The sequence below is a fragment of the Phocoena sinus genome, chromosome 1, assembly GCF_008692025.1.
Source record: "Phocoena sinus isolate mPhoSin1 chromosome 1, mPhoSin1.pri, whole genome shotgun sequence".
NCBI classification, from domain to species: domain Eukaryota; kingdom Metazoa; phylum Chordata; class Mammalia; order Artiodactyla; family Phocoenidae; genus Phocoena; species Phocoena sinus.
In genome coordinates, this window is record NC_045763.1 from 25147545 (window position 1) to 25173518 (window position 25974).

Below are 25974 nucleotides of genomic sequence, written 5' to 3' on the forward strand. Positions count from 1 at the left end.
AAGCCACTACAGTGAGAAGCCTGTGCACCGCAACAAAGAGCAGCCTCCGCTCACCACCACTAGAGAAAGCCCGTGCACAGCAATGAAGACCCAACACAGCCAAAAATAAATTTAAAAATAAAAATAGGGCTTCCCTGGTGGCGCAGTGGTTGAGAGTCTGCCTGCCGATGCATGGGACATGGGTTTGTGTCCCGGTCCGGGAAGATCCCACATGCTGCAGAGCGGCTGGGCCTGTGAGCCATGGCCGCTGAGCCTGTGTGTCCGGAGCCTGTGCTCCACAACGGGAGAGGCCACAGCAGTGAGAGGCCCATGTACTGCAAAAAAAAAAAAAAAATTAAAATAAATAAATAAAGTTTCCAATCCCATAGCATTAAATATATATATATATATATACACACACACATAATATATATCTCCAATAAGTTCTTGATTTCAGGTGTTGTATTTGCCAGTTTTAGAATATTTGATTATTTAAAAAAATTTATTCCACTTCTCTATTGACAATCTCTATTTTATATCCACCTTGTCAATCTTTTTTTCTTCTATGTTCTTTAACATATTATCAGAGTTATTTTAAAGTTCTTGTCTGTTAACTCCAGCATGTAGATCATTGTGGTTCTGACACTATCTTCTATTTTTTTCTCTTGACTACTAGTCATGTTTTCCTGCCTCTTTGCATGTCTAGTAATCTCCAATACGTGATATTGTTCAAATTGTAAATTATCCCAACATGATAAGTGTGTAATAGCATCTTACTGTCTTAATTTGCATTTTTCTGATTACATGTAAGGTTGAGCACTTTTTCATATGTTTATCAGTCATTTGGTTTTCCTCTTTTGTGGAGGGCCTGTTCAACTTATTATTTATTATTTATACAGTGGTACCCTCTATTCCTAATAGTACTTCTTTTTTATTGAAGTATAGTTGATTTAAGATGTTGTGTTAGTTTGAGGTGTACATCACAGTGATTCAGATATATTCTTTTATATTCAGATATATTCTTTTTCAGATTCTTTTCCCTTATTTGTTATTAAAAATATTGAGTATAGTTCCCTGTGCTATACAGTAGGTCTTTGTTGGTTATCTTTTTATATATAATAGTGTATATATAATAGTGTGTATATGTTAATCCCAACCTCACTTTCTCCTTTGGTAACCATAAGCTTGTTTTCTATGTCTGTAGGTCTATTTCTGTCTTGTAAATAAGCTCATTTGTATTTTTTTTGGATTCATATATAAGCTATATATATACCAGAAGCCATTAACAAATAAGAAATATAAATGGCTTTTAAGCTATATCATATGATATTTGTCTTTCTCTGTCTGGCTTACTTCACTTAGTATGATAATCTCTAGGTCCATCCATGTTGCTGTAAATGGCATTATTTCATTCTTTTTTATGGCTGAGTAATATTCCTTTGTATATATATACCACATCTTCTTTAGCCATTCATCTGTCAATGGGCATTTATGTTGCTTCCATGTCTTGGCTACTGTAAATAGTGCTGCAATGAATATTGGGATGCATGTATCTTTTCAAATTATAGTCTTCTCTGGATATATGCCCAGGAGTGGAATTGCAGGATCATACTCTATTTTTAGTTTTTTAAGGAACTTCCATAGTGTTCTCCATAGTGACTGTACCAATTTACATTCCAACCAGTAGTGTAGCGGGGTTCCTTTTTCTCCACATCCTCTCCAGCATTTATCATTTGTAGACTTTTCGATTATGGCCATTCTGACTGGTATGAGGTGATACCTCACTATAGTTTTGATTTGCATTTCTCTAATAATTAGCTAATGTTGACCTAATTATTAATTATCTTTTCATGTGCCTGTTGACCATCTGGATGTCTTCTTTGGAGAAATGTCTATTTAGGTCTTCTGCCCATTTTATGCTTGGGTTGTTTTTTTCGATATTGAGTTGTATCCTAATAATTCTTCTTGCCTTAAAGCCCACTCTGTCTGATGTTAATATGCATAGGTATTTGGTTAGTAACCTCACCCAGAGGGGACTTCCACTTCCTTTAACTGACTTGGGAATTATACTGTTTTTACTGTGTTAATGTTTATCCTAGAGGTTATAATCTACACACTTAACTTCTTCAAATGTAGAGTTAATCAACCCTCCCTCCAAAGAAGATTTTCACTTGCTTTTTCCAGGAGGCTGGAGGCACACAGTCTGAGGGCACATCAATCTAAGTTCAAGACTTAAGTTTACAGACCATCCAACCGATATAAGCTGGGGCTGCAAGTCCATACTAGGGCTGGCTTCTGGAAGCATGGCTTCTGGGATTCCTGGCTTATCGTGGGGAAGGTTTTCTATATGATCATTCACTATGTACTCTAACTTTATCTGTGCCCCTTGCGCAGGGGAGTCGGCAAAACAACAGTTCCAATTGGCCAGAATTAGAAAAAATTACTTTCTTGCTTGGTTTATCTGTCAAACTTTCTGTTTTCCTTCCATTTTGTTCTGGTAATTCTGTACCCTCTGGTTACACCAGTTTACCAGCGTTTTTAGTTGTTTTCAAAGGGAGAATTGATCTGAGTAACTTAGCCTGACATTACCAGAAAAGAGAAGTCTACCAGACCCCAGACTCCATTTGACAGAGATGGAAACTGTGGATCAGTGGGGGGTGAGGCCACTTTCCCAGGGTCTCAGAACCAGTAAGAAGTGGCACCAGCCTGCAGACTGAGGACTGTCCTACACCAAGCCTGGTGATCTCTCCACTCATTCCCTGGCAGTACCCTCTTTGAGACTTGGTTTCTCCATATATAATGAAGAAGTCAGACCAGACGTTCTTTGAGGGCCCACTGGGCTCAGAACAGAATTTCATAATTTTTCAATCCTCTGAGACCCACCCAGCCTCCTCCCCAACCTTCAGTTCTGGATTGGCTCTTCTTAGATCCGAACCCTGAGGTTAGTCACAGATAATTCCCACATCAGCCACAAGGGGGCAGTGGTGTGCAGAGATCGCCCAGGTTCTGAGATGATGGCTGAGCCAAGGGCTTCTTGGAGGTCTTTGCTTCTCACTGTCAGAGTAAAGGGGAAAATGATTTTGCCTGGGATCCAAAGCCCCCTGTCCCTTCTGCTTCATTTCATTTGACAAACTCTGGCTGGTGCACGGAGATAAGTCATCCCCTGCCTCTACCCTTGAGGACTTCATGGTCCACTAAATCCTTCTCTCCAGGCTAGATTTCAGGCTGATTTTTCCACCTCCCTGTTTTTGCTCCTGCTGTTCTCCTTCCCCCATCGCTGCCATTTCTCCTCATTCTTAATGCTCAGCTCAGATGCCAGCTCCTCCCTGGAGCCTCCTAAACACTCCCATCATAATGCCCCTCTCCCCTCCCTGTGCTCACAGCCCTGGCTCTATGTTTCGAATCCTGGTCTGGCCATGTCCTTGTCTCATTCCTCAGGCAGGGCAGTGTCCCCCTCAGCTCTGGGCCCCCTGTGCCAGCCCAGGACACCATGAGTGCTGGAGGGAAGGAGGTGGAAGGTCTGCTGGATGGGATTTCTGGCAGAGCTGCAGTGGATTAGAGCCCAGCACTGAGAGGGCTCCACCGTGGAGGCTCATTTCTCTACCCCAAACCCCAAGCCTTTTTGGGATCCAGCTTTGCACTCACTGCTAAGGAAATGACAAGAAAAGCTTCTAGTTCCAAGAACCAGTGAATACATAATGAAATCATAAAAACAGCAGAAGAAAACATAGAAGGGTTTCTGATTAACTTTGGAGTTAGACCTTTCTATGACTCAAAACCAGAAGCCATTAACAAATAAGAAATATAAATGGCTTTTAAACTTTTGAAGAAATCCTCAGCCTTTTTTTTTTTTTTTTTTTTTTTTGTGGTACGCGGGCCTCTCACTGTTGTGGCCTCTCCCATTGCAGAGCACAGGCTCCGGACGCGCAGGCTCAGCGGCCATGGCTCACGGGCCCAGCCGCTCCGCGGCATGTGGGATCTTCCCGGACCAGGGCACGAACACGTGTCCCCTGCATTGGCAGGTGGACTCTCAACCACTGCACCACCAGGGAAGCCCTGAAGAAATCCTCAGCCTTATTTGTAAGAAGATAACCACAGATTAAAAATACATTGAGGGCTTCCCTGGTGGCGCAGTGGTTAAGAATCTGCCTGCCGATGCAGGGGACATGGGTTCGAGCCCTGGTCGGGGAAGATCCCACATGCCGCAGAGCAACTAAGCCTGTGCGCCACAACTCCTGAGTCTGCTCTCTAGAGCTCACGAGCCACAACTACTGAGCTGCGTGCCACAACTACTGAAGCCCAGGCGCCTAGAGCCCGTGCTCTAGAACAACAGAAGCCACCGCAATGAGAAGCCCATGCACCGCAACGAAGAGCAGCCTCCCCTCGCCACAACTAGAGAAAGCCCACACAGCAACAAAGACCCAATGCAGCCAAAATAAATAGATAAGATAAAATAAATTTTTAAAAATTGTTTTAAAAAAGCAATGTACTTAAAAAAAATACATTGAGATTTCATTTTCACCTATCAGGTTGGCAGAAATCCAGAAGTTTGATATCGTTCTTTAGGTGACACTGTGGAAAAGCAGGCATGCTCAGCGTTGCTGGGGAAGGGGAGATCCCATGGGGGACCAGATGGCAATATCTATCCAATTTACAAATACCCCTGTGTTAGACTGGATTTAAGGTGACCTCCTTGGCTTTCAACTTTGTGTGATCCTTTGCATGTGGGCAGAATCGGTAAAGATGATGAAAATAGGGGCTCAATGATTATGTTCCATTATATGGCAAAAGAGATTTTGCAGATGTAAATAAGGTCCCAAATCAGTGGATTTTAAGGAAGAGAGATTACCCTGAGGGGGCTGGACCTGATCAGCTGAGCCCGTTAAATGCAGAGAATTTTCTCCAGCTGGTCTCAGGAGAAGTCAGAGATTTGAAGCATGAGAAGGATTCATTGTGCCGTTTGGAGGAAGCCACATGGTAGAGTATGTAGGTGTCCTCCAGAAGCTGAGGGAGGCCCTCAGCTGATCGCCAGCAAGAAACCAGAGACCACAAGGAAGCCATCTCTACCAACAACAGGAGTGAGCTTGGAAATCGATTTTCCCCCTGACGCTCCAGATGAGGACTAAGCCTCACCAACACCTTGATTCCATCCCGGGCAGAGAACCCAGCTACACCATGCAGGACTGACCTATAGACTCTCAGCGTGTTATTTTAAGCTGCTGAGTTTGTGATACTGTTATGCAGCCACAGAAAACAAATACAGTACCTTCAACCCAGCCATCCACTCCTGGGAATTAATTCTGCGAGTATACCTTTAACGTGTATTAAAGAAAGTATGTACGTGATTATTTACTGCAGCATTATCGTAATACCAAAAAAAAAAAAACTAGAAAGGACTCAAATGTCCATCAATAGGGAATTGGTTAAATGAATTATTTCAGTCTACAATAGAATATTAGGCAGTGATATAAAAGAACAAGAAGCTCTGTTGGCTGACTAAAATCTCTAAGACGTGTGGCTAGTGGGAAAATGTACCGCACAGTATATATAGTTTGTTACGTTTTATGTAAAAAGGGCGTTAGGAACATTTATTCATTTTTGTACGTGCATAAAGCAACTCTGCAAGAAAACCTCAGATACTAATAAAAACTGGTGACCTGTAGGCAGTGGGGACAAGGAGTCAGAATAGGGCAAATGAGGCACACGCATCCGAGTGAGACTTTTTATTGTATGCTTTTTATACATTCTTTTGGAACAATGAGAATGTATTAATTAATGAAAAATCAAATTAAACTAATTGTTTAAAAAAAAAAAAAGAGTCAATGGGGGAATTCCCTGGCTGCCCAGTGCTTAGGACTCCACACTCTCACTGCCGAGGGCCCAGGTTCAATCCCTGGTTGGGGAGCTAAGATCCCACAAGCTGTGTGATGCGGCCAAAAAAAAATAAAAATAAAATGAGTCAATGGGGGCTTCCCTGGTGGCGCAGTGGTTGAGAGTCCGCCTGCCGACGCAGGGGACGCAGGTTCGTGTCCCGGTCCGGGAAGATCCCACATGCCGCGCAGCAGCTGGGCCCGTGAGCCATGGCTGCTGAGCCTGTGAGTCCAGAGCCTGTGCTCCGCAACGGGAGAGGCCACAGCAGTGAGAGGACCGCGTACCGCAAAAAAAAAAAAAAAAAAGAGTCAATGAGCACTACCTCCCTAGATTCTTTCTGGGCCTGAGCCTGCTCCCTTGTTTTTCCCCCAGAAGTTGATCCTGGGGCGTGTCCTCCATGGCACCCTTGACCTCTGGCATTCCATCCTCATTCTCCCTTCTGCCCTAGGGGAACTGGAGAGACGGATTCAAATAGCTGTGTCTGAGCACGTCATGTCTCTGGAACTCAGTTTTCCCATCTGTGAAATGGGGATGATAATACCTCTGAGGATTGTTGGGGGATTAAATGAGATAATCCATGTCAAGTGACCCACCTGTAGAAGGTGCTCCTGGCATTTGTGCTGGCTGGGATGGAAAAAAGGGCAGTCCTCGTGGAAGGAGTTTATTGAGCACATAGTAGTTGGACCACAAATGACAGTTTCCTCCATTTCCCGCTCACTCACTATGTGACCGTGGCCCAACTCCTCCCTCTGTCTAGTCTCCATTCCTTCAGTTGCAAATGAGAAGTTTGGATTGAATGAGCTCTCCATCTTGTGTGTGAGTTTGGGGCCCTCGGTGACCATGGAGAGCTCTCTCTCATTTCAGATATGGGTTAGTGAGGCCCAGACGGAGCGACGACTTGTTCAGTGTCACACAGCATGTCCGAGGCAGAGCCAGGACAGGGACTGAAGGCCTCTGACTCCCACCCAGGCCCTTGACTTCTCTCTGCCCAAGCTCATCTGTGCCCGAGCAGCTATGTCATCACATAGAGACTCTCCCCTGGACCTCTCCTTATCTCCCCAGCTTCTGGTGGTTACTACAGAAGGGCTGCTGCCCACCCAGCCTGGAGTTTAGAGGCTCCAGCTCCCCTGCAGGCCCTGAGCCCCAGCCAGGTGTCTCCCCCAGCCCCTCCCCAGCATCTGTCCCCTCCAGCAGGAGACACAGAGTGCCACTAATGCCCTGGAGAGAGCACCCCTGGGGAGGCATGGAGCCAGTAAAGGGCCAGGGGAGCGCCTGTGACCACTGGAGTGAGCTGCCCCACAAAGGCCTCTAACTTTTGATCCCTCACCTGAGACTCCCAACCTCCTGAGGGTCTCCCGCCCCTCATCCTGCTGCTCACTGAGCTACTGGCCTTGAGGGAGTTGCCTCCCCTCCCTGGGCCAAAGAGAGAGTGGCCTTGGGTTCTGACAACCTTCTAGATCTCCATGGACTCTGACTATACATTTTGCCCCTGAGTTTCAGCAGATTCTTAGGGATCCTGGGTCAAGATATCCCATCTTCTGTCTAATTAACGTGAGGTTGGTTCCGAACATTTGAGGCTTGACCTAGGATAAGTAATTTGAGTGTTTCTTTCAGCAGATGTTGGTTGTGCTTCCGACAGGGAAATACGTCTTGGTCTCTCTTAGATGTGGACTTACTTCCATGGCCTCTGCCTATGCATCACTCTCACCTCTGGGAGATGTGTGGGGCTGTTTGTTACCGTCCAAACTGACACACACAGAGACCAGAGACCCTTCGCATGTGCAAACGCATGTACAGATTCCAGACCTGCTCTAATCCTATTTGACCGCCTTAATCTGGTTTTTGTAAGGTTGACCCAAGAGGTTTGAGCAGGTTTACATTAGTTTCAGCTAGTTTTTTTGTTTTTTTTAGTTTCAGCTAGTTTTAACTGGTTGGACTCACTGTGTGTAGGCGTAAGCACATCTGCATCTATTTGACTATTCTGAGCTCATTTGTGGCTGTTGTGATTTGGGTTATTGTAATAATAGCAGACACTCATATTGCACCTGTGATATGTTGGCACGGTCAGTTCCAAGGGCTTTACGTTAAGTCATATAATTCTTACAACTACCCTGCAGGTGGGGACTGCTATTAGTGTCTTCATTTCACATGTGGATAAACTGAGGCACAGAGAGCTTCAGAAAACTGCCCCGGGTTTCCTGGTCCCTGAGAAGTGGAGCCAGGATTTGAACCTACTCCGTCTGGCTGCCAAGCCTGTGCTCTGGACCTTGATTTAGGCTCTATCACTGCCGATGAGTCTTTGAACCACTTCTTGATAAGTCAATTCTGTCTGAGCCCGTTTGTTCTGCTTTTGCCAGTATGAGCTGCTTGGTGCTGGTTCTGTCTGCAAACAGACTTGAATTTGGCCCGTTCTGATTGACCCACAGATCTCAGGCCTCACAGAGCCTAGAAAGGGAAGACCACTATATTAGTTTCTTGGGGCTGCTGGAACAAACGGCCACAGATTTGACTGCTTAAAATGGAAACGTGGGGCTTCCCTGGTGGCGCAGTGGTTGAGAGTCCGCCTGCCGACGCAGGGGACACGGGTTCGTGCCCTGGTCCGGGAAGATCCCACGTGCCGCGGAGCGGCTGGGCCCGTGAGCCATGGTCGCTGAGCCTGCGCGTCCGGAGCCTGTGCTCCACAACGGGAGAGGCCACAACAGTGAGAGGCCCGCGTACTGCAAAAAAAAAAAATGGAAATGTATTTTCTCACGGCCTGGAGGCCAGAAGTTCAAAATCAAGGTGTCAGCAGGGCCATTCTCTCTCTGGAGGCTCAAGGGGAGAATCTGCTTCTTGCCTCCTCCAGCTTTTGGTGGCTCCACGTGTTCCTTGGCTTGCGGCCGCATCACTCCAATCTCTGCATCCATGGTCACATGGCTTCCTCCTCTTCCTCTGTGTGTCTCTTATAAGGACATTTGTCAGTGGATTTAGCACACCTCCAACCGCCCCCCCCCCCCCCCAGATATTCAGGATGATCTCATCTCAAGATCTCTATCTGCAAAGACTCTGTTTCCAAATAAGGTTACAGCCACAGGTTTTAGGAATTAGGACTTGGACATATCTTTTGGGGGGGCTCCATTCAACCTATTACAACCGCTAGGGTCACATCACAGCATTTCCCCCTGAGAACCTAGCTCTTAAAAGTGACTCTTTCTATCAGATTGGGTTTTTACCTAACCTTTAGGGCTTTATTACTTTCTGCTTAGGGATTAAAAGGCAAAAGTGTTCAATGTGCTTGCAGCCACGGAAGAGCCTCTTGTACTTTTCAAGACCCATTTATTAATATTCCTGGCCGGGAAAATCAGGAATTTCTGGAAACACCAAGCAAGGTGTGGAGATGTTTCTGTAAATAGGCACCGGAAGACAGAACCCGCTTTCTAAGATGTTTGCTGACGATAACACCAAGCTTACTGTTCCCTGGGGAGCTCTCTTCAGTGAAAGTAATGCTGAATCGAAGGAGGGCAGATAATTAAGAGATGAGGGGGAGCCGTTAATCCCCCCCAAAAATCTCCACACTCCTGGCCCAGGGTTGAAAGAAGCTAGTCATTTAGATAAAGATAGAGATGAAGAAATTGTGTCGTTACTCACCAAATAGACCTTGCAAGGAAGCAGCACTCGGGCTGCTTTGTACTCAACTGGCCCCAGCACCAATAAACAGAAATATAACAGAAAAGGGAAAGCTCTGTTTCTCTTTTCTGCATTTCCCCACTTGCACCCGTAGCTGATGACCATAAACACCACCGGCTGTGAGAGTCAACTTAGTCCTTGGATAGTTCTGGCATCTGCAGAGGCTTCAGGGATGGGCTCAAGGTCCTGCTCTGCCCCTACCAGCTGTGTGACCTTGGGCAAGCCAGAAAGTCTTTCTGAGTCTTGACTTTCCCATCTGCCAATTGATTTCATAGGATTACCTGGGAAAAGGCCCGCGTTTGGCACTTGCCGTGTATGGCAGAAAACACACGAGCAAACAGACTGGCCGGCCAGGGTCATTCCAAATTCATGGTCAGCAACTTCGAATGGTCAACTCCGCACTGCAAGAAATCCTACTCTGTTTCTTTAGTGGGCTTGATCGTGATAACTATTTCACATCTAATCTTGATCCTCCGTCCCTCCTCTTTTCCTGTCTCACTTTGGCTGCAACTTGCTTCCACTCCATTGGCAAAATAGAAACAATCAGAGGAGGTTCCCTCAGCTTTGCACAGCTGATTCTACAAATCCACCTCCTCTTCTGCCTCTCAGATGATTGTCCCTGCTCCTGTCAAATGCCAGCCCTCTCCTCCTGTGCTCCGGGTCCCCTCCCTCTTACTTTAGCAAGGATTTTGATCCTGGGGAATCCCCTCTCTCTGTATCATCAGTTCCTCCCAGCTCCTGCCATCAGCATAGAGATACGATGTTATAGTATCCATATTTGGACAAAACTCTCCCTTCACCCTCCTTATTTCCTTCCAGCCAAAGCCCCATTTCTCAGCTTCCCTTTGCATTAAAATGTTCTAAAAAGTTGCCAGTGGTTGTTCTCTCTGGTTCCTCGGCTCCCATTTGCAGTCCCACCCCTGCCATTCAGCTTCCATCCTCATTCTTCCACTAGACTGCTCCGTCAAGGCTGCCCCGAGGTCCTTGCTGCCACATCTAGTGGACACATCTCTGTCCTCAGCTTACTTCGACCTTTCTGCAGCATTCCACACAGGCAGCTCCCCTCCTAGGTCTTTGAAGCCACTCTCTTCCCCTGGCTTCCTGACAGCTCTCTCACCTGGGCTCCCGTTCCTCCCTGGCCAATCCTGCTCAGTCTACTGTACCCCTCTCCTCCTCTCTGCCCAGCTCCTGATATAGGAGTGTTCCCAGGGCTCTGTCCTCCCGCTTTTCCAGTACTGAGCCCGAAAACCAGCCTAGGTCACACAGTCTCTGTGCGTCCAGCTGGTCCCCAAGCCTGCCCAGACTCCAGGAAGGGGGAACAGCAGAGAATTTGGGACATCCTCAACCCACCAGTATAAAACCCGGAAGTCCTCCTCAATTCCTCCCCTCTCTCACCCATCACCTCTGACCCTCCAGCAAGTCCACAATAGGTCCCCGACAAGCCTGCTTCTCATGATCTCCACGGCCCCCAGCCTCGTTCAGGCCTCAGCATCTCTAGCCTGGGTCACACCATCGCCTTCTACCTGGGCCCCCTGATTCCACTCTTACACTATAGTCATCTGTTCTCTACAGAGTAGGCAGAGTGGGTTTTTGCACGTGTGAATCAGATTATTTCACCGCCACGCTGACATCTCTTTAGTGCTCAGAAGACAATTCAAGGTCCTAACTACAGCCTGAGGGTCCTGCGTGATGGGCCACGCAGCCTCCCTCCCAGCCTCAAGTTGCTCCTCTGCCCTCCTCGTTCACTGTAGAGTGGCCACTCTGGGCTTCCTTCTGTGTCTCAAACAGACCGACTTGTGCCCGGCCTCTTGCTCATGCTGGCCCGGCTTCCTGGAACACCTTCTAGGAAGGGCTGCCTCCTTCTCATCCTTCAGCCTCAGCTCAAATGCCATCTCCTCTCTGAGACCCCCTTGACCATCACATCACTCCAGGTTCCCACACCATGTGCACGGCTTCATAACACTCAGCATCTAGCACAGAGCCTGGCACATAGTAAATGCTCAATAAATACTTGTGGAATAAATAAGAAAAATCAAACAGGAAAGCATTCCACGGCTCAGTACAACAGACTTCCACATGGCCCCGAATCTCATCTCCCACAAGCTCCAGCATGCTACGGCAGCGCCCACATTTTGCCAAACAGCCCTGCGGGCAGTGCTTTGATAACAGCAATCCAACAGGCCCCAGGAAGCCCGACATGTCACGACAGGGCCCAACACAGACAACATTAGGCCTGGCCTGGATCTCAGACTCAGCTCCAGGTATCACTGCTCCAAGCTCTGGATGTGTCCAGCTGACCACAGGGGCCCACAAGGGACCCCCAGCCCTAGCTGTGGCGCCGATTGGGACCCAAACATCTGAGCCCCATGCCTCAGGTGGTGGGTAGTCGGCCACAGACCTGGGTTGAGCACAGTACAATGGGTTCTTCGTCTTCCCAGGAGGCCCTGCTCAGCCTCCAGAAGAGAGTGGTCCATTCTGAGCACCCAGAGCAGCTGGGGAAGGGGGAGGTGGGGGAGGGTAGCACTGGACTCCCGGGGAGAGGAGAGGAGGCCCAGGTCTCTGTTCTGCTGTGCAAACTTAGGCATGTCACTGCCTCTTTTTAGCTTCGCCTCCCTTTTGTAGAAAGAAAAGAGCATCAAAGGGCCTCTAGGGAGCACCTGAGTACAGATGGGAAACCAAGGCCAGAGAGAGACAGTTGTCTGCCCAGGGTCACAAGTGAGGGAGGTCAGAGTCACTTCGGAGCCCCAGGCCACCTGCCTCCCAAGGAAGGCCAAAGGGCTCAGAGGGTAAGCCCTGCTGCTATCTCCTCACCTGTTGCTCTGCCCTAGGCCCTTGGACAAGAATAAAGACAGAGAGTGAGTCACCAGGAAGGAGAGGGGCCATGGAAAAGGAAAGTGGGTTTCCAGGCCCCTCCCCCAGAGCCCTGCCCTTTTCCTTTCCTCTTTGGCCAAGCAACCCAGTGAGTCACAAGATTCCACTGGGGCGGGCTCAGTGCCAAGCTCAGTAATGACGAGGGACCTCGGAGCCATGCTTTTGGCTCTGCTCTCTTTCCCTGCTCTGTGTTCCTGTCTCCTTTGCATGGACAGACAGGCAGGCAAGGACAGGCAGATAGCTAAAACCCGTGAACAGACACGAACAGACACCTACACAGACACACAGACTCCTAGCAAGGCAGACACCGAGTAGCTAGGCAGACACAGACAGGGACAGTCACACAGCTATACATAGCGACACACAAGCCAATGAGCACACAAATACAGGCAAACAGTACACTGATGGGCAAGACAGACAAACCCATGACCACACAGAGGCAACATCCAGACAGATGTGCAGGCACGTTAGACAGGTAACAGAGAGACAAGCCGACTCAAGACACACTCAAGGAGAATCACCTCACAGACTCAGATACACACACAACACTGACAACATGGGTGGCCTACAGGGGGTGGTTTGGGGCAAAGAACAGGCCAGATGCCCCTGGGCCAGCCCCAAGCCGCAGAACCACACTGAAACTGACTCGTGAAAGTGGGTTCTCTGGCATGAACTCTTTCTGAAGGCAGCCTCCATCTCCTTCCCAATACGAGGGGCCCACATTGCAGTAAGATGAATGGAGGTCAGACGTGGAAAGGGTCTTCTCGACCAGGAGGGTGTTGAGACCTGCAGTGGGTGACTAAGGGTGATGGGGAAAAGGAGTGGAGTGGTGGTAGGTAGGGAGCCTGCATCCTGGCTGTGTGCCCTTGGGCAGCTCTGTCCTTCTGAGCCTCAAGTGTCTCATCTAGGTTCTGTCCTCCAGGGTCCCCGCAGGGAGCAGATGGCCAGCTCCTGTGAGTGTTCCCGCCAACACTGGGGCCTCCAGGACATTACTCCTCCATCCTCCGCACATGCACCCAGGGCAGGATTCCCTCGTTGACTCCCCTGCCCAGTACCCCCTGGCAGGGGGTAACCAGTCAACCCAGTCACAGATGCCCATTGTCCTGGTCCCTCCCCTCCCCCTGGGGCTGGCCAGCTGAGGATGCCCAAAGACTGGGGGAGGGGTGCAGGGAGGTCAGAGAGAGGCAAAGGGAATCCCGGTACTTGAAGCTTCCCTCACCTAGAGGCAGCTGTGAGGCTCAGGCCAGGGATGGGGGGATCGGTCCAGGTGGAGTCTCTTTCATCCTCCCGCTGTTAGAATCCTCTGGCCCGGGCCCAAACTGTTGAAAGAGAGGGGACTGCGCGATGGGGAGGTAAAAGGTGATGGGCAGGCCTGGCGGGACAGAAGCTCCATTGTTTGGGGCCCAGGCCAGCCTGGGCAAAGGCAGGGTTTATAACCAGGGCAGGAAGGGGGGGCTCTGCAGGGGGCGCCAGCTGGCAGGGCTCTTCCTTTGGACCCTGGATGGGGGACAGGTGCCGAGCACGATGCCCCCTGGAGGGGTTGATAGAGGCAGCAGTGTTTGGCGAGGTGCCGGAACTGAGTGGGGAGGGCGGACGCAAAGAGGGGTCTCAGGGCAGGGAGGCAGCTCCCACCCCACCACCCACCCCGCCCCCTCGGGAGGATGAGCAGCCCAAGGGTCCTAAATCATCCTCCTCCAGATTCCAGTCATTCCTGGGAACGGAGGCGGCTTGGGGCGGCTCCAAGCTCGGGGGGGGGGGGGGGGGGGGGGGGCGCGGTGGGCACTGTGAAGAGCGGTGTGCATGGCTGTCTTTATTACTGAGGGGTCACGGGGCGCTTAGAGATTTTTGCCGCCCACACTCTCCCCATCGTTTCCCAAACTTAGGTCCCCAAACTCGGAGCTCTGCTGCCCCCTATCCTCCCTTGTCCGCGTGAGCCCCTCAGCCCACGGCGAAGCCCACTGGGCAGTTCTTACCAGTGTCACACCACAGTTGTTTCTGCTTCGGTTGGAGTTCCGCCCTAAGGGAACGGCTTCCACCGGAGACCCAACAAGGTCAGTCACGTGCTCACGGTCCCTCTCACTAGTCCCAATTTCGGAGTTACGGCGGGCCTATTCCAGGTGCAAAAGAGCCGGGGCCCCTCCCTCCCGCCGCCGGGGCCGGGGCGGTGCGCAGGGCGGGGCGGTACAAAAAGCGATCCCGCCCCGCGTTCCTCACTTGACTTTGAGTGTCCGGCGGTCGCAGGAGCGGGAAGGCGGAGGCGAGTAGGGCAGCCGGGCTCAGCCCACACCCCTCACCAGGTAGGGACGCTCCCCTGCTCAGAGGGGAGACGGTGTAGACAGAAGGAACAGAGAGCATGAGGGGCCAGGTGGAGGGACCAAGACAGGTGGCAGAGAGCGAGAGTGGAGGGGGGCAGAGGGGCACAGAGAGAGGGACACGTGAGGGCACAAAGTCAGGGACCCCCATCGAGGACGGAGGCTGAGGGAGGCACAGGGATCCAGAACAGGAGGAGACCCCGGGTGCGAACCATGGGTGTTGAGTGGGGAGCACCAAGAATGCCACCATCCCCACCTCCTGTCCTTGAAGGTCCCCCGGCAGGTCAGGGAGGGGCTCCACTTCTTGCCTAAGCCCCTTCCCCCAGTAAGCCAGGGCACGTAAACTGTAGCTTCTCGCCCCTGTCCTGCCTGGGGACACAGGAATCAGGGTCCCTGCTGGAACCCCTTGGACTCACAGCCCCAGGAAGCTGGGAGATCAGTCCCTGGGGTGCCAGGGAATCTCTGTTGCCCACCACTTCTGACCCCTGAATTCTGCCCTCCCTGGGCCCAGGAGGCACCATGTGGCGATGTCCACTGGGGCTGCTGCTGCTGCTGACTGGCGAGTTGGCCCTGGGTGCCCAGCGGGGTCGTGGGCGCCGGGAGCTAGCACCGGCTCTCCACCTGCGGGGCATCCGGGATGCGGGTGGCCGGTACTGCCAGGAGCAGGACCTGTGCTGCCGCGGCCGCGCCGATGACTGCGCCCTGCCCTACCTGGGTGCTACCTGTTACTGTGACCTCTTCTGCAACCGCACCGTCTCCGACTGCTGCCCTGACTTCTGGGACTTCTGCCTCGGCGTGCCACCCCCCTTTCCCCCCATCCAAGGTGGGCACCAGACGGCCAGGGGTGGGTCGCTTTGTCAAGCCCAAACTCAGCAAGGCTCAGGAGCAAGGCTGACACATTGACATTTCCAGGGGGAGGCTTTGTAGAATCTGGGAAAGAGACCCTGCCCGTCTCTCTGCACTTCCGGGAAGTCCCCACTCTGGTCTAACTTGAATCTCTCCAGTAAGATGGAAGAAGAAGAGCCTCGGTCTGTGGGATTTTAAGTTGGCCCAGGAGAAGGGCAGCCTCCTGCCCTTTCTCCCAGTCCTGCCTGTCTCCATATTCCGGACTTAGAAGGTGCTGGCCACACCTGGTGACTCACCCTCAGACTGATAAAGCACGCAGGGGCTGGTCAGCGTCATCTTAACAATTCCTCTGCCTTTGCTCAGGACTCTCTACCCCTGAGACGGCTGGTCACACCTGGGAGGTGGGTTAAGTCTGTTCCTGCTCTCAGCTCTCACCACCATCCACTCGCCCTTATGCAAGAGGAGAGTCACTTGAATTCTTTCCCACAATTCCATGGTGCTGCGGGTGTGAGACTGCATACCTGGGTTGTCACCCCAAAGTGCTGTGTCATCTTAGGGGAGTCACTCACCTTCTCTGGGCTTTGGCTTCCCCATACCCCTCCCACTCCCCATCTCCAAACCCTACTCATTTAAATGCATAGGATCTAAGGAATGTTGTGGAGGGCATCCAAGAGAAGCAAGAGGGATCTAGGTCGGAGTCACTGAAGAACTTCCCAAGTAGCAGTTGGTGTGTGACCCTGTAGGAGATGTCTTAAGTTATAGCTTGGCTTTAGTTTCAGTGAGGGCGGGTGTGTGTGAGTGTGTGTGTTTGGGAGGGTTCGGGACACCTGACCTCTGAGGACCTGGCCATCTCAACCCGTCGTCTCTGGTCTTGGCTCCACGTCTCTGTCTGACTTTCCTCCCACCAGGATGTATGCACAGGGGTCGCATCTATCCAGTCCTGGGAACCTACTGGGACAACTGTAACCGTTGGTGAGTGTTGGGGGCTTGCCTTGTGGGCTTTGTGGAACAGACTTGATTCAAACCCTATCCCTGTCACTCACTTGCTGGGGGCAAGGCCTTTCCCTTTTCTGAGCCTCAGTTTCCGCATCTGTAACATGGGAATTTTTACACGGACCATGTCAACTTCTGTACCAGCATTCCAACAGCAGTCCCCAGGAGCAGTCAACCATGGATGCCCAGCTCCAGGTGCAGCCCCTCCTGCCTGGGGCTAGGCTACCGCCCCTCCCAACCTTTCTCCCTGTCACGGGAAAGTCCAAGAAGGGGGCGCCAGGAAGGAAACCTCTGACTGCAGCATCCGTTGCCCTGGACCGGATGAGGGTCAGGGATGGCTGAGCTGGCAGCCAGCCAGACTGTAGCAGGGCCTTCCCTGGAATGTGGCCCCTCCTCCTCCCCCAACCCTCCCCACCATTCCCAGTAGGAGGATGAAGGGGTTGGGGTGCCCCCTTACCCTAATCTGAGGCCTGAGATGGGAGGTGCAAAGCCTTGAATCCCTTAATGGAAATAATGGGGACCCTAAGACTTAGAGGAGGAGGCCCTGCACCCACTCCACCCCATGCCCTGGGACTGAGAGGGCCCCAGGGAGGAGGAAACTTTTTGGAATGCATTACGCATAAGCTGTTTCCATTGCCTCACTGGCGTGAGGGGTGCCTGGGTCACAGTGAGAGTGGGGACTCGTGCATTTTAGCGTGTGTCTGGGTGACAGAGCATGTGTGTGTGTGCATGCTTTGAGTGTGTGTGACCTGTGTGTGTGTTTCAAAAGATGGAGCATGCTTGCCTGATTCTGCTGTTACTGATAGGATGCCTCTGGACATGGAGGGGTTAACACGCTCTCTCGGTCCCTTCCCTAGGGCCTGGCCACCCAGGCCCCCTCTGGAATGCTGGGACCGGCTGCCACCAGTCCTGCCTAGACCTGCTTGGACAGCCCTGGGGGGCAAAGAGGGAGGTGGCAGGAAAGGACTGACCAAGCCACTGCCCTCCCAGGCCAGTTCTGGCTGTGTTCCCTGCACTTGACACCTGACGGAGGGTGTGGGACAGTGTCTGTGGGCCTCCCAGGCTCTGTGAGCCCTCGAGGATGCTTTCGAGAGTCAGAGGGGGAAGGGAAGGACGAAAGCCTCCCTGAAAGTGCCCCCGCAGCTCCTGGGGCTGGAGATCCCAGCCATACTGGGTCCTCATCCCCTTGAGGCTCCTTAAAAGGCAACAAGGGAGGCGGGAGCCTTGGGCGGGCTTGAAAGGATGCAGTTTAGCATCTTGTCATAGCAGAGTTATGAGCTTGTAAAAGCACTATAGAATTCAACTGTTTAGTCGACACCTATTAGAGACCTACTATGTGCCAGGTGCTGTGCTGGGCCAAGGAGATGCAGCCAGAATGCGGCAGACAGTCCTTGTCCCTGCACTGGAGCCTCTAGCCGAGTGGTGACACAAATAATAAACCTGTCGTTACAACCTTACAGGTGTGATGGGGGGAAAAGAGGTTATTGGGGCACCCTAGTTTAGAGTGGGATGGGGGCGAGGGAAGGCTACTCCGGAAGGGATATTTATGCAGATACCAGGCAGATGAGAGCATGAGTGGCCCAGGCCCAGAAGGAGGGAACATGGGGGGAAATGGCTTGTGGAACGGCCAGGAGGTGGGACCGAGCTCATTGCAGCTGGAGCTGTGAAATGGGAAGAGAGGCCCCGAGGAGGGGCAGGCTGCGTCCCGTGGGTCTCATAAGCTGTGCCAAGGATTTTGCATTTTGCTCTAAGTGTCGTGCACAGCCCCTGGGGGAGCACACAGTCTGATTTGTGTTGTTCAGAGATCTCTCTGGCTTTAAGAGAGGGGTGTGTGTATTGGGCGGAGGGAATCACAATGAAGCAGGGAGCCTGGTTAGGAAGCCACTGCTGGGGTGGCGGGGGCGGAGGGGTCCAGGTGAGAGGGGATAAGGGGCCAGAGTAGGGTGGTGGTGGTGGAGGGGTGAGAGACAGGTGGATTCGGAGTCTTTCATGACCGGCTCATAGGGCAGGCTGGTGGTAGGTGGGTATGGGTGAGGGGCAGGCGGTAGGGGAGACACCACGGACCACATGGAGTTCTGGCTTGAACAGCTGGGTAGATAAGGTGCCGTTTTCTGAGTTGAGGATGTTAAGGGAGGAACAGGTTTGGGGGAAGATAGTTTGGCCATTCTGAGATGCCTTTCACACACCCAGAGGAGCTGTCAGGAGGCCAGCTGGGTAGGAGTCTGAAACTCAAGGGGGTGGGGAGTTGGGGTTCCTGTAATGAGAACAATCATGGAAGATAACAATTCTTGAGCACATCACATGGTCCAGGCCCTGGGCTGAGTACTTTGCAAGCTTGCCTTTTAATCCCTGGAAGGTGGTACTATTATTATCCTCATCTTACAGACAACATTGAGGGAGAGTTTAAAATAACTTACCTAAGGTCACATGACTAGTCAGCTAGACTCTGAACCCTGGATTCAATTCAGAATCCATGCTCTTCATCACTTCACTGTACTGCCCCATTCATTCATTCATTCATTCCACAAATATCTATTGGGTGGGTGGCTACTATGTGCTAGGTTTTGTTTTTAGGCACTGAAGGTATCAAACAATACCTGCCCTCAAGGACCTTAGATTCTGTGAAGAAACAGGTATAGACAATATAAATAACTAAAGATATAATACGTCAGATAGTGATGACAGGCTGAGGAGAAAAGAAAACAGGGAAGCAGGGTAGGAAGGGTGGAGGATGCTGAGTTAGGGTGGCCAGGGCAGGCCACCCTGAGAAGGTGACATTTGAATAAGGACTTAGAAGAAGTGAGAGGGGCCGTGAGGATGTTGGAGGAAGAACCGTGCAAAGGCCCGGGGGCAGGAGCACGGCTGGTGTCAACAGTCAGGACCAGCCTGGCTGGGACCTCAGGAACCAGGACGGGGACGAGGGGGTCAGAGAGGGGACAGGAGGACAGATCGTGCAGGGCCTTGTTGGCGCTGGAAGGACTTTGGCTCTTATTCTTGATGTGAAGCCAGTGGCAGGTTTTGGGCAGGGGAATGGCATGATATGATTTGTGTTTAACAGGATCGCTTGGGCAGCTGTGTTAAAAATATACCGAAGCGGGGGGGGTGGGGTGGGCACTGGGCAGAATCGGGGAGAGCAGTGAGGAGGCTACAGCAGAATCCAAGTGAAAGGTGATTGGACCATGGTGGCTACGGAAAAGAATGAGACATGGTTTGGATTCTGGATGTGTTTTTAAGGTAGAGTCAACACGATCTGCCAATGAATCGGGTTAGCAAGTGAGAGAGGGTCCAGGGTGCCTCCCAGGCTTTTGGCCTGCACTCCAGGAGAGGATGGAGTGCCATTTTCGAGTACTGTGGCAGGCGCAGGCCTGGGGGTAGGGGGGAACAGGAATTTGGTTTGGGATGTGCTGAGTGTGACCTGTTAGACACCCAGGAGGTGATGTGGTGTAGCAGTAATATCCTTGAATCTGGAGTTTAGGGAGAGATCTGAGAAGCAGATATAAACTTGAGAATCATAAATTTGAAATTGACATTTAAAGCCACCAGGCTGGATGGGATCATCTGGCGGTCCTCTCATAGGTGCTGATGCAGAATTTCAGGCCCATGTTGACCTCTGAGGCCTCCTCCCTTCCAAGGATGCCCAGCACCACCTCACCTCTTCCTTTCCTCCTGTTCTTCCAGCACCTGCCAGGAGAAAGGGCAGTGGGAGTGTGACCAGGAGCCATGCCTGGTGGACGAAAACATGATCAAGGCCATCAACCAAGGCAACTATGGGTGAGAGGCCCTAAAAATGCCCCGAGTGGGCACACATGTGCGTGCACACACATACACATGTATGTTCTGCCCGAGATGCGTGTCCTGCCAGGCACACCCACACTCAGATCTTATTCATGCGTACATTTAGCTGGTAGGCATCTCTCCCGCCCACGTGCGCATACCTCCAGGACCCCCAGCCTTGGCCGGTCTGTGACCTCCATCCCCTCTCTTTCAGGTGGCGGGCTGGGAACCACAGTGCCTTCTGGGGCATGACCCTGGATGAGGGCATTCGCTACCGCCTGGGCACCATCCGCCCGTCTTCCTCCGTCACCAATATGAATGAGATTCATGTAAGTCCATCCCTGCCCACAATCCTGCCATCTCCTCTTGGCCTACCACCCCAGGGACCCTGGCACCCTGTGCCCTGCTTCTCCAAGGGCCTAGGCCTGTCCCCCACCAATAGGCTGTGTATCCCTGGACAAGGGACTCCCCTTCTCTGGGCCTTGGGTTTCTGCCTATAACAAGATGTGCTGCCCTGCAAGAACTGATGCTCAGATTCTGAATTTTGTGGTCCCAGCATCTGACCCTCCCTAGCTTCTCTGGCCTCTCCGGCTTGGGAAAAATGTCATTGGTCCCAGTATGGCTGGGTTAGGGCCCTAAGGGCCAGGAGGTCACCTTGGTATTTTGGGAAGGGAGGGACAGACACTCCTCCAGCTTTGGCCAGAGAGCAGCAATTCCCGGAAACAAACACCATCTCAGCAGAACCCCCAGGGAGGAGGGGGTTTCACCCTTCCCACCAGTGGGACCCTCCAGAGGGAGAAATGAGAACCAGACCCAGAACAGTCAAAGGGCGAGGAAGGGAGCTTGAGCGGGACACATGCCGGAGGCTCCTTTCATCAGTGGCCGGCAGGGAGGAGGCAGTGACTGGCCAGAGCGGCCCTCCCTGCAGAGGGAGCTCAGCTCAAGGCTGAGGTGACCAGACCCTGCCCCTGCCCTTACTCCCCTGGGCCTCTGGCTATTTTCTGCCTCCTGCTGTTTGCCTTGGCAGCCTGCCCAGTCACGGGACCTTACTGCTTCTTCCCTCCCCTGCCCTTTGGGGCCTGAAGCCCAAGGTCCTGGTGGGAAGAAGGATGTAGCAGATCAGAAGGTACAGAGGAGGAAAGAGGCAGCGGTTGAGGATGGAAAGTGGCCCGACCACTTCCCTATTCCTGGCTTCAATTGCCTCACCTGTAAAACAGGACTAGTCACCCCCCACCTGACACTAGAGAGGCACTAAATGGTGTCTGGGTCTTCCTCTGGGTCACCGTGGAGGTTGCTGGAGTCTCTCAGCAACAGAGGGCTCAAGATCAAACTGCAGAAGGCCCTGGACTTTTTTTTTTTAAACATCTTTATTGGAGTATAATTGCTTTACAGCGGTGTGTTAGTTGCTGCTGTATAACAAAGTGAATCAGCTATGCATGTACATACATCCCCATATCTCTTCCCCCTTGCGTCTCCCTCCCACCCTCCCTATCCCACCCCTTTAGGTGGTCACAGAGCACCGAGGCCCCGGACTCTTGGGAGACCTCCAATGCCTAGGGCCCCTGAGCGGCAGTCTGGGGCAGAGGCAGGAGGCAGACAGTGACCTTTTCCTTGCAGACAGTGCTGGGCCCAGGGGAGGTGCTGCCCAGAGCCTTCGAGGCCTCTGAGAAGTGGCCCAACTTGATCCACGACCCTCTTGACCAGGGCAACTGTGCAGGCTCCTGGGCCTTCTCCACGGCAGGTATGTTCAAGGGCAGGGGCTGGCCAGGTGGGAAAGGAGGGCAAAGGCCTGAGCCCCCTGACAGCCCCTCTACCTCCCCCCCCCACCAGCTGTGGCATCTGATCGAGTCTCAATCCATTCTCTGGGGCACATGACACCTGTCCTGTCACCCCAGAACCTGCTGTCTTGTGACACGCACAACCAGCAGGGTTGCCGCGGTGGGCGACTTGACGGTGCCTGGTGGTTCCTGCGCCGTCGAGGGTGAGCAGCAAGGGGGTAGGGAAGAGGGCATGAGGCGGGGGTCTTAGGAAGGGGAAGCCTGCAGGAAGGGCCTGGGCCAGGCTGCCCCATGCCCACTCTGTCCCCGCTCCCTCCTGCTGCCCCTGCAGGGTTGTGTCTGACCACTGCTACCCGTTCTCGGGCCATGGGTGGGACGAGGCTGGCTCCGCACCCCGCTGCATGATGCACAGTCGGGCCATGGGTCGGGGCAAACGGCAGGCCACCGCCCGCTGCCCCAGTAGCTATGTCCATGCCAATGACATCTACCAGGTCACTCCTGCCTACCGCCTCGGCTCCAACGTAAGTCTGCACTTGGGTGAGGGGGCAAAGGCAGGAGAGCTGGAAGGTTGGCCAAAGGCTTAAGCCTCGCTCGCGCCTGATGGATACTCTCCTCCCCACCGCCTCACCCTCCAGGAGAAGGAGATCATGAAGGAGCTGATGGAGAATGGCCCTGTCCAAGGTAAATGCCCCTCATCCTGTCCCCTGATTCCAGAAGCTTGTGCCTGCTTGACACTGGGCACAGAGGCACAGGTGGTCCGTACAGCATTGAGCAGCAAGTCCGTTGGGGCCAGGAGTGGGAAAAACCATGTCCCTTCCCCAGGAGTAGCACCTGGAGGGGGCACTTAGAGTCTTGGTACCAGAGGCCCCGGGGCCTGGGCATGCATCTCCAGGCTTGGGTGTCAGTGCCTGTGCTGATGGGCTGAGCCAGCCCCATTTTGACCTCTGCCCACAGCCCTCATGGAGGTGCATGAGGACTTCTTCCTGTACCAGAGCGGCATCTACAGCCATACACCAGTGAGCCTTGGGAGGCCGGAGCAATACCGCCATCATGGGACCCATTCGGTCAAGATCACAGGGTGAGGGCCTTGGTGGGCAGGGGGGTTGGGGGCAGCAGAGCTTGCACTGGGGCCTCTGAGTCTGCCTTGAGTCCTTACCACCTCTCTGCAAAGCTCCATTTCATAGGGGAGGAAACCGAGACTCAAAAAGAGGAGGTACTTGCCCTGGGTCACACCAAGAGTTAGGGGCCTTTTAAGGTGTTCTAGAACTCTTCCTTCCTTACACACTGGGAAAACTAACTCCAAATGAAATACAGACAAGGATTCAAGAGTTGCTCAACCTCTCCTCAGCTCAGCACCTGTCCCAGCTCTGCCTGACTCACTCCCCCAGCCCTCAGTTTCCCCAGCTGATATAAGAGGCAATGCTAGAGTCGCTGATTTCAATAGTCCAACCAATGAAATGTACTTTGCACACACACACTGCCCCCTGCCCCCCATCCCCCACCAGGTGAGGAGGGAGGGCAGGCAGATGTATGAGGTCCCAGAGAACTGGTCGCTGGGATGTGGATCCCTGGAGGGTGGAGGCCCAGTTTCCCTCCTTTTCTGCTTCCCCCTCCAGTTGTCCCTTTGGGACCGTTCCCACACCAGGCACAGGTGCACAGAATTAGAGATGTGGAGACTGAGGGAGGTGCAGAGAGGGACAGAGAGCTGCCCAAGTCCTGAGGGTGCACCCAAGTCACCAATGGCAACAGGGGCCTGGGCAGGGAAGGCCGCGGGGCGGGAGCTCCTGAAAGCAGGTGAATCAGCGCCCTTCCCCCTCCGGCTCTGCCCCGCAGGTGGGGGGAGGAGACGCTGCCCGACGGAAGGACGCTCAAGTACTGGGTGAGTCCCTGCGCCGCGTGCCCTGCGGCCGCTGTCACCTTCCCCCGGGCCTCCTGTCCTCTTCCCCCACTCCAGTTCCCCTCCTCACGGCTCCTTCTCATTCCCAGACGGCGGCCAACTCGTGGGGCCCAGCCTGGGGAGAGAGGGGCCACTTCCGCATCGTGCGCGGCGCCAACGAGTGCGACATCGAGAGCTTCGTGCTGGGCGTCTGGGGCCGCGTGGGAATGGAGGACATGGGTCACCACTGAGGCCGCGGGCACCACGCCGGGAAGAGCCCTCTGTGGGGCAGCAGCCCCCGCCCGCCCGACGGAGCTCCGGGCCCCAGGGGCCTAATCCTCGCGCGCGAGGGTTCCGCTGACGCTGACGCAGCTCCCGGCTTGGGAGCCTCGGACAGGCGAGGCTGGCGGAGCCCCCAGACCTCCCAGCGGGGGCCGGGCAGGGCCTGGCCGGGAAGGAGCAAGACCACCGAAGCTAGGACACCCCCTTCTCCGGCCCCACCACTCCACCCCACCCTTGTACTCTTATTTCTCAAAGATATTTATTTTTCTTTTCACTGTTTTAAAATAAAAACAAAGTATTGATAACTATGTATCTTGGAACTTCTGGATGTGGAGAGCCAGGCCAGAGTTTGGGTGGCATATGGTTAGACAGCAGAAAGGACTGCCTAAAGCCATGCTGGTTGGCCGGGGTGGGGGGTGGGGTGGACCAGAAATCTTAGCCTCCATTCAGCCCTAATTGTCAGTGGCCCTGGACACTGACCCACTTGGAGGTGGGGCATGGATGGCATGGCTTCTGGCCCCTAGAGAGTCGTGGGCCCGTGGGAACCACTTCTCAGACGCTGAGTCAGCGCTGCCTGGGGCGGGGGAATCCAACCCACCAATCAGCAGAACTGGTGCCAGTGCCCAGCAGGCAAGGGGGGCACAGCCCCACAGAAGCTGGAGCCTCTGTCTCTGCAGATCAGCCTCTCCAAGCCACCCAGGCAAAGGGGAGCCCCCTGCTTCCCCTACCCCTAGGCCAGGCTGGGCCTGCCTCTCTGAGCCCTCTCCCTCCCCCACCTCCCTGTGCTCCCAGTGCCTGGAGAATTAAGTCCAGGCCTCAGCCTGGCATTCAAGGCCATCAGGACCCACCCCCACCAGCCTCCTCACCAGCTTCTTCACTCAGTGCCCAGGCGACTCCAGAGTCCTCACTGCTCGCTAGTGTCCAGTACACACGCAGACCACTGGGCATTTGCACATGCCGCTCTCAGTCCAGATGCCCTTCCGTTCCACCCCCTCCCCTATCCCACTGCTGTTTCAAAGCCAACTCCAGGGTTTCTTCAGTCAGACAGTACTGGTGGAGAGTAACTGATGTGCCAGGTGCCGTGCAAGGGACCCACGAGTCCCCAAAGCACCGCAACCCAACTTAGCATGGCTTAGACACCCCCTCCCTGAGCTCATCTGCATCTTGCCCTTTCACCAGTATTTCACGTATCCTTCTTATGCTGGAAGTTCCTTGAGGGCAGCGACTGGGTCTGGTTCATTGATGAGTCCTGGTACCCACACCTGTACACTGGATAAGGTGGTGTTACAGTTTGTGGAATGGTTGAATGAATATAACCCATTCTTTCCCCCCCATTCCCTTCTCAAGACTCCCTCCTCAGCCCACCCCTCTAGGCACCGAGGTCAGTGTGAAGCCCTGCCTTTCCAGGAGCTCAGGCACCCTGCTGTGCCTGGTGATGGGGCCTCCCATGGCAGGAATCCTCCTTGCCCCCACCCCCAGCTGAACAGGAAGGCAGGGGAGCCAGAGTCGCTGAGCAGAGGCAGCAGGGAGGTCTGTCCCCTGGCAGGCAGCCCCTCAGGGCCAGCCTTGTCGCCTGGGCTGCTTGGGCATCACCTGAAAGGAATGCGGGGTGACCGATAAGCCGCTGCCTTTGTTTCATTTCCTGTTTGCTAGGACGTCCCGAGCCGGCTCCCCTGGCTGGCCCGCCTGTCCCCAAGGAGCCAAGGCTGGCCCGGGGCCCTGGGGA

The 25974-nt window shown here is 53.2% G+C and overlaps 1 protein-coding gene across 3 annotated transcripts in view; it reads left to right on the top strand.

The window, feature by feature from the left end:
- TINAGL1 (tubulointerstitial nephritis antigen like 1) overlaps positions 1-24558 on the top strand; it is a 34808-nt gene extending 10250 nt beyond the window's left edge. Inside the window, exons 2-13 of one of the 3 annotated variants that reach the window (XM_032650674.1) lie at positions 14271-14438; positions 15211-15522; positions 16454-16517; positions 20217-20309; positions 20527-20641; positions 21930-22053; positions 22143-22293; positions 22422-22611; positions 22726-22771; positions 23045-23168; positions 23924-23969; positions 24077-24550. In XM_032650674.1, coding sequence (XP_032506565.1) covers positions 15219-15522; positions 16454-16517; positions 20217-20309; positions 20527-20641; positions 21930-22053; positions 22143-22293; positions 22422-22611; positions 22726-22771; positions 23045-23168; positions 23924-23969; positions 24077-24217 — 1398 coding nt within the window. In that variant the 5' untranslated portion in view covers positions 14271-14438; positions 15211-15218 and the 3' untranslated portion in view covers positions 24218-24550. Of the gene's footprint in view, positions 1-14270; positions 14439-14599; positions 14685-15210; positions 15523-16453; positions 16518-20216; positions 20310-20526; positions 20642-21929; positions 22054-22142; positions 22294-22421; positions 22612-22725; positions 22772-23044; positions 23169-23923; positions 23970-24076 lie in introns of those variants that run through there. The other 2 variants (XM_032650663.1, XM_032650681.1) reach the window with 2 other exon arrangements.
- Positions 24559-25974: the final 1416 nt, after the last annotated feature.